Consider the following 7,757-nt stretch of genomic DNA (forward strand, 5'->3'; position numbering starts at 1 on the left):
AGCCAGAACGAACTCAGCCGCCGACTCTGCAAGGCGCTGCTGGGGATCCAACAACCGCTTCTTGCAGCACGTGGAGGCGCCGCGCCCTCTCCTGCAACCTCCTCCCGCCACCCCGCCCCCTCCTGCCTCCTCCAGCGCCCCGCCCCTCCACCTCCCTGCCCTCTCTCTCCGCCCCGCTCCTCCAGGGGTTCCACCCCATCCGGCGACCCGCCCACCTGCTGTACTGCCCATGGGCTGGAGCCGGGGATGGACCCACGCGAGACGGCGTGAGTGCCCCGCAGGTCACGTGACTTTCGGGGTGGGTCGGCCCTGCCCCCGCCGAGTAGAGACAAGCGCAGAGCCCCCGGCACAGTATTCTGCGCAGGCGCAGACCGTGGTTCGCGGCGGGTGACGCAATCCTGCGCAGCCGGCCGGGCGTACGGCGGCAGCGTGTGTCGGATCACGTAACTTCCCCGAATGGCCTCCTCAGTGGGACGTGCATGCGCAGGTCCTCCCCTACCCGCGAGGGACGGGGCCAGGCCCACCGCGGCCAATCGGCGTCGCCCTCGCCGGCGCCGCGCCCCGCCCCCCGTCCGTCGGGCAGTCTGTCCGTCCCGGGGCCTAGTCTTCGGAAGCTCGTCGGCGGCGGCCGGGCGGTGCGTGCGCGGCCCGCGGGGCGGAGGGCGCTAGGCCTGGGCTCCGAGTCGGGCTCAGGGGCCACGCGCGGGCCGGGAGGCCGCCGGGGAGTCGGGGCTGGCCTGGCTGTCGGCTGACGAGGGCAGAGGCGGCCACCTGCGGCCATTGCCCCGCCGACCGGCGGGCGCTGAGGAGCTGGACCGGGCAGGTGAGGCCGGCTTCAGGGACCCGGCCGATCCTGGAGGCGGGCGGCAGATGCGGGAGCTAAAGGCGGGTGCGCCGGGGGGAGCGTCCGCGCCGGGTCCGGGAGGACGGATCCCCGGGCGGTCCGGGCCTGGCGGCGGGAAGGTGGTGCGCGGGGAGGCCAGAGTCCGGCCCGGCCGCCCTGTGACCTTGTCAGGGCCTCCCCCGTGACGCCTGCTCGAGGGTCGCCGGGACGGCCGGCGCAGCTGCAGCCCTCATGACGGCCTGTCAGCCTCCAGCACGGGAGCCACTGCGGCTCGGAGGGGTTGGGGGCCCTGCTCGGCATAGCGCAGCTGTGCCCCCGGCGCAGTGCCCCGCATCGCTTCGGTGCAGTGACGGTGACTCCAGTAGGAGGGCCTTAACGAGGTTGGAGAATGACTGTAAATTGTGGGCTACTTTCCATGAAATTTTTTCGTGTAAAAGTAGTTTAGTGGGTTGTTTTCAAAGGTAGACAAGGTTTGCTCTCAGACCGTGGCCGCCATGTATTATATTTTGTTTTATTTGGTTTCCTGATCAAAGTAGTAGACATTATTTATTGTTGCTATAAATTCTGTTAGTTTGGGGGTCTGGGTCTGTAAGTAAATTACAAAATGACCTAGAGAAGCCAATTACTGCTTTAATGTATTTCATTAATCATCACTTTAGGGCAGTCTTAGTCTGTTTTCATGCAAATATCTCATGAAGGTGCATCAGGGCTTCAGAAAAATGCTAAGAAGTGACGCGTGACTTGAATCTGTACATGAGAAAAGTTAGGTTTAGGTTGTTAATCAGTTTATATCCTCTAAAGAACTGATATAATCCTCGTAATTTTTAATCCTTCTGCTTCAGAGGTTGCTCATGCATGAATAATTCTTGGTTTGTTTTCAAAGCTGTTCCTGGGAAGAAGAAACATGGAGAGTGGTGCAGTTCTGCTGGAATCCAAGTCCTCCCCGCTTAACCTTCTCCATGAAATGCACCAGCTCCGCCTGCTGGGTCACCTGTGCGACGTGACTGTCAGCGTGGAGTACCAGGGCGTCCGGGAGGAATTCATGGCCCACAAGGCAGTGCTGGCAGCCACCAGCAAGTTTTTTAAGGAAGTGTTTCTTAACGAGAAGACTGCGGACGGCGCGAGGACTAACGTCTACTTAGACGAAGTGCAGGTGGCTGACTTCGCTTCTTTTCTTGAGTTCGTCTACACTGCAAAGGTCCAGGTGGAGGAAGATCGGGTGCAGCGAATGCTGGAAATGGCAGAAAAGCTGAAATGTTTGGACTTATCTGAAACTTGTTTTCAGTTGAAGAAACAGATGTTAGAGTCGGTACTTTTGGAGTTGCAGAATTTCTCGGAGTCTCAGGAGGCAGAAGGGAGCAGCGGCTCCCAGGTCTCTGCTGCTGTCGCCCCTGATGCTCGGGCGGGTGTGGCCGCGGACAGCCCTCTGGCCAACGGCATCGCGGGTTCCTTGGATCCCCCAGCGGCAAGAATCGGCAACAGCCTGTTGCCAGATCTGCCCTCGAGGAAGTCCAGGGAGAAGCCAGACAAGAGAAAAGAGATCGCTAAGTCCCCCTACCCCAAGCTCAGAAGGGCTAGCGGGAGGCTGGCTGGGAGGAAGGTGTTCGTGGAAATCCCTAAAAAGAAGTACACTCGACGACTCCGAGAGCAGCAGAAGAGTGCCGAGCAGGACGCCGGGGACCGCGGGGGCCCCCGGGAGCCCAGCCCAGACGCCGGGGGAACGGTGAAGGAGCTGGTCACAGTCACGAAAGACGAGGAGGACGGCGGGGCTGGGGCCGAGGCGGAGGCAGTGCTGCCGAAGGCGGGGCAGGGGGAGGAAGAGGAGGACGACGAGGATGAGGACGAGGAGGGGGAGGAGGGGGCGGGGAGGCGGAGGAGCAACTTCCAGTGCACGCGCTGCGAGAAGACCTTTCTGTACGAGAAGAGCTTCCTGAAGCACGTGCGGCACCACCACGGCGTGGCCACCGAGGTGGTCCACCGCTGCGACACCTGTGGCCAGACCTTTGCCAACCGCTGCAACCTGAAGGGCCACCAGCGCCACGTGCACAGCAGCGAGCGCCACTTCCCGTGCGAGTTGTGCGGCAAGAAGTTCAAGAGGAAGAAGGACGTGAAGCGGCACGTGGTGCAGGTGCACGAGGGCGGCGGCGAGCGGCACCAGTGCCAGCAGTGCGGCAAGGGCCTGAGCTCCAAAACGGCGCTGCGGCTGCACGAGCGCACGCACACGGGCCACAAGCCCTACGGCTGCACCGAGTGCCCGGCCACCTTCTCGCAGCCCTCAGCCCTCAAGACCCACCTGAGGTAGGCACGGGCCGCCTCGAACCCCAGAACGCACGTGGAGACGTGGGGGGCGTGCCAGGAGGCGGCCGGTGTGGCTGCCTCGCGGGATGGGTCACTTTTCAGTTCGCTCCCTCTCAAAGTCGGGGGCTGCTTTGAGCCTCTGGATTCTTTCTCTAGGCAGAGATGCGGGCATGGCGCTCCCTGGGCGCGGGCCCGGCTGATGGGGACCCACGCCTCCCGTTCAGGCACCGGGGCCTCTCCGCTCCTGGTGCTGAGGCCTCCCGCCACCCTTGCCGAGGGGGGCCAACGACCCCATCCCCCTTCCTGACCCTTCATTTGGGACTCGGTCCTGTGACCGGCTGGGTGGCGAGTCCCACTGAAGACCTCAGCAGGGCGACATTTCTCTGGGTTTGGAGAGTGCCTGCCACCAGTCAATCTAAGCTCCAGGATTAGGATGGACAGGGATTCCAGTTACTGATTTTTGAAGTGTAGGTGGGTGACATTCAGTTTTTAAATAAATTCCCTTCCAGTGCTCAGTACTTATGCTTGAAGTCCAAACAAAGCAGTTTTCTACTCTCCCCTAGATCTGCCGTCATCCTGGGCCAGTCTAGGGGTGGGAGCTGGGTGTTCCTTGTCCTTTTACTGTCATTTATAGCCCGGCTCAGGAAGGGCTCAGTAAACATGGTGACAACCACTCCATCCTCGCCCTGAAATGCAGTGCTTACGCATGCACCCCAGGGACCGGCTGGCTTCATGTGTTGATAACGGTTCTTTCTAGACTGTTACGTCAAACTAGGAAGGATGGTAAACATTTTGATCACGTGGTACTTTTGTCAGCCATGGTTCCTAAGGTGTCTGTGGGTGATTATTCTCAATGAGGGAGCTTTATAAATACCCCACGGTGCTGTTTGGTGTCATAAACAGCCTGCAGAGGCACAGCCTGTGCCTGCACCTGGGGGCAGCACGTGGGGGGACTCGGCCTCTGGCGGGGATGTGGCGGTCTTGACTCGGGCAGAGACTGATTTGGGGGTGAGAGTCCTGGGCCTCACCACCTTTCAGTCCTTTGCATTCGGGCTCCTGGAGCAAAGTGTCTCCCCAGGTGAGGGAGGAGATGGTAATGCAGAGTGAGCTTTGACACATCCTGAGTTACCCTCTGAATGTTGTGCTTTCAGAATTCACACAGGGGAAAAACCTTTTGTCTGTGATGAATGTGGTGCAAGATTCACTCAGAACCACATGCTGATTTATCATAAAAGGTGTCACACAGGTAAATACTCCCTTGTGATTGAATGTCTTGCCTGGCTGTAGGAGGAAAACTGCAGTTTTCTTCATTTAGAAGTTGGCATCTGCCAAGTGGTTTAGGTTAAAGCCCTGATACGCTCTTCCGTCTCATAAGTGAGCATAAGTCAATGAATAAAATACGCCCGCTGCCTCCAGTGCTGTGTGCTTGTGGCCATGACCTCTGAAGGAAATTGCTCAGAATATGGGAAAAGCTATATGCTATTATCCCGCTTCTTGCCATTTCTAAGAACAGAGCATTAGAAAAAACCTGACTGTCCAACCCCAGGGAAGTGGTTCAGTAAATGGGTAAATCCACCCTGTCCCGTCCCAGGCCCTTCTGACTAAGGTCTCTGAATATTACGAAAAACACCTGTGTTTGGCCGTCGACTTGAAAAATGCACAGTTGAGCATACAGTGAATCCCAGCTTTATTGAAAACCTGCAGAAATATAATGTAGTTACATGATGTGTTAAGGTGGTGGAATTATGAGGTTTTCAGAATTTTTGTGGTACGATTTCATCAGGTGAGGGAGAACATTTAAGCTCTTTATTCTGATTTTGTGCAGTGCTCCTGGGGTTCAGAGCCCTGGGGCGTGTGGAGTCTAGCTGTCGGGTACTGGGCTTATCACGCTAACCCAGTTCTTTCCTGCTCCCATGTAAAAATTTTTACTTCTTTGAGTGTCCTGTGAGCCTCAAGTTCAAATGGTGAGATAGATGAGCCACTTAATGACCACCAGTCAATTAATAGACTAAATGAGCAGACAATTAATAGACTAAACGTGAATTAATAGACTAAAATGAGCAGAATTGGTGTCTGATGGAAGACTGGGGTTGGGGAAGGTCAGGCCACACCGAAGGATTAAGTTAGAATCGGTCATTTGATGAACATGCTAATATATTTGGATTTTATTAAAGCCAGTAGTTTTGTTTTGATGTTTGAGAAATCGGGACACGCCTGACAGAGGAGTCTGGTTTGTGGGCCCTCAGGGCCCCAACTGCACAGCGTGAAGGGTGGACGCCCTCCATGCCCTAACCCCACCCCGGGCGGCTGGGAGCTGCTCCAGGACAGCCCCGCGTGTCCGCCGCACACTCCTCTCCCTTCAAGAGGGGCTTCTGTTCTGATAGAGACCCACAGAAGCCCTGTGAAAAAGTCCAGCTGTTCCACCAAACCAGTTGTCAAACTGTTTTTCTTGTTTGGGATGACTGGATTTCCAAAACGTGAGCTGGCTGAATGCGCTCTTTGATTCTAATCTACTGGAATCTTTCTTGGGATTTCCAGGGACATTTTACACCAGCTTTCAGCAGGTAGCAAGCACTGGACACAAAGAGATATTTTATGACAGTTTTAACTAGAAAAGAACGTGCTGCCTGCCAGGGCACTTGGGAGGGTGGACCCCATCCTCCGCAGGTTCTAGCGCCCGTGTCACTTCTAATTTTGTGTCTCATGTCTTCGTGTAGGTGAGAGGCCTTTCATGTGTGAAACGTGTGGCAAGAGTTTCGCTTCCAAGGAGTACTTAAAACATCACAACAGGATCCACACTGGGTCCAAACCCTTTAAATGTGAAGTTTGTTTCAGGACTTTTGCTCAGCGGAATTCGCTTTACCAGCATATCAAAGTCCACACAGGTATGGCCGGAATGTCGCCAGAGAAGGGAGGTCAGTGTGGCAAGAAAATATCCCGAAGGTTTTAGATTTTCTGGAAAATTATTTGGAATTTAGCTTTAAGTCGTGCGTCCTAATAGCATTTAAACATTTTTGAGTGTCTAGTTTCTGGCTCTGACAAACTGGAAAGGTATGAATGTGTGAACATGGATGTGGACGTGTGAACCTTTGAACACCTTGAGATTAGAATTAGGGGTGTTGATCTGCACATGCTAGTGAACACCCACACCCACGCAGGGTCACTTACGACTGGAAAGCTGTGGGTGAGGCCACGGACCCCCGGGGCTCCTGCACGGTCGGCTGCTCGTGCCCGTCGCCCTCCGCGTGGCGGCTCGGGACGCCGGGCGGCCCAGAGCAGCCGGTAGCTCTCGTGTCCTCCGTCCCTTCCCTCCCAGGGGAGCGGCCCTACTGTTGCGACCAGTGTGGCAAGCAGTTCACGCAGCTCAACGCGCTCCAGCGCCACCACCGGATCCACACGGGGGAGAAGCCGTTCATGTGCAACGCATGCGGGCGGACGTTCACCGACAAGTCCACGCTCCGGCGGCACACCTCGGTGAGCGGCCAGGCCGGCCCCCAGGGACGGCCGCCGGACGGCAGAGCCGCCCGCCCCCCCTTCCCTGAGGCCCTCAGTCCAGAAGGGGGTCCCAGGGGAAGGCGGGGCTCGCCCTCCCCTGCAGTGAGGGCGGCCAAGGGGGTTGAAGCAGGGCCTGGGGCATGCTGAGTCCTTTCTGGCAGGGACCACGGTGGCAGACACATGTCTGACGGTTGGAGAAGGCTGTTGTACTTGGTAACGAGTGGCTGTGAATTGGGGGCTCTGCGGATCCTGGTTAGGGACACAGTGTGACCTCTCTGTTCTGCGTTTGGTCCGCAGATCCATGATAAGACAACTCCATGGAAGTCTTTCCTCGTCATCGTGGACAGCTCTCCCAAGAACGGCGATGGGCACAAGACTGAGCAGCCCGATGAAGAGTACACGCCATCCAAACTCTCTGATAAATTGCTGTCTTTTGCAGAAAATGGCCATTTTCACAACCTGGCCACCGTACAGGGCAGCATGCCTGCCGTGCACAATGACAGTCCTGCGGACCCGGCCTGTAAGTCGGACGGCCCTGTGGGATCCCAGGACGCGCTGCTGGCCACCGCCATCAACGAGCTTAGCGAGCTGACGCCGCAGACGGACCCGGGCCCACACAGCTCCACTCTCTGACTCACGCGGACTACAGTGCGGGGGTCACCTGCCCCGCGGTCCCAGCCTTGCACCTGCGCCTGCGTGCATGAGGGCTGGACGCGAGCGTTCGTCAGGGGTCAAGGCAAGGATGGCTTCTGCAATTTCTTGAATTTCTGCTAACTTGCACGTCTCTATCAATCAATCAATCAAACCATTTCTCATGCTTTCCCTTAGAAATCCTGATCTGCATGGTCTCGGCCACACTTTATCAGCAAACAAACAAACACGGCAGTTAACATAACCTCTCTTAATTCTGGTGGAATCATCCTAATGCTTGATGACCTTGACATTCCTGAGGCTGGGGTTACTGCTCGGCTTCTTCGTGGAAGTTTATTTCTGATACTTTAAAGCTATTTTTCTACCAACCTGAAGTAAAACTGGGACCATGTATTTATTTTCAGCTGTTTCTTTCCTGTTGAACTGAAGCCAGTCAGAGGTCCTCTGGGACCCTGGAATGGGGCTAAAG

The 7,757-nt window shown here is 56.5% G+C and overlaps 1 protein-coding gene across 3 annotated transcripts; it reads left to right on the forward strand.

Moving 5' to 3' along the window:
• Positions 1 to 678: 678 nt before the first annotated feature.
• GZF1 (GDNF inducible zinc finger protein 1) lies at positions 679 to 7,281 on the forward strand. 3 transcript variants are annotated; one of them, XM_028485829.2, is made up of 6 exons: positions 679 to 823; positions 1,728 to 3,142; positions 4,294 to 4,388; positions 5,860 to 6,027; positions 6,459 to 6,616; positions 6,935 to 7,281. In XM_028485829.2, exons 2-6 carry the CDS (start codon positions 1,749 to 1,751, stop codon positions 7,268 to 7,270), a joined length of 2,151 nt encoding a protein of 716 aa, XP_028341630.1. In that variant the 5' UTR covers positions 679 to 823; positions 1,728 to 1,748; the 3' UTR covers positions 7,271 to 7,281. The 3 variants fall into 3 exon arrangements, with proteins under 3 accessions (XP_028341630.1, XP_028341631.1, XP_028341629.1); XM_028485830.2 differs by lacking the exon at positions 679 to 823 and adding an exon at positions 1,137 to 1,224; XM_028485828.2 differs by lacking the exon at positions 679 to 823 and adding an exon at positions 1,174 to 1,238.
• The last annotated feature ends 476 nt before the right edge of the window (positions 7,282 to 7,757 follow it).

Source organism: Physeter macrocephalus, unplaced genomic scaffold (assembly GCF_002837175.3).
Source record: "Physeter macrocephalus isolate SW-GA unplaced genomic scaffold, ASM283717v5 random_567, whole genome shotgun sequence".
NCBI classification, from domain to species: Eukaryota; Metazoa; Chordata; class Mammalia; order Artiodactyla; family Physeteridae; genus Physeter; species Physeter macrocephalus.

Coding starts and splice junctions, on each gene's coding strand:
- GZF1 (XM_028485828.2), top strand. Junction 4,389..5,859: donor TCATAAAAGGTGTCACACAG/GTAAATACTCCC, acceptor GTCTTCGTGTAG/GTGAGAGGCCTTTCATGTGT. Junction 6,617..6,934: donor CGCTCCGGCGGCACACCTCG/GTGAGCGGCCAG, acceptor TTTGGTCCGCAG/ATCCATGATAAGACAACTCC.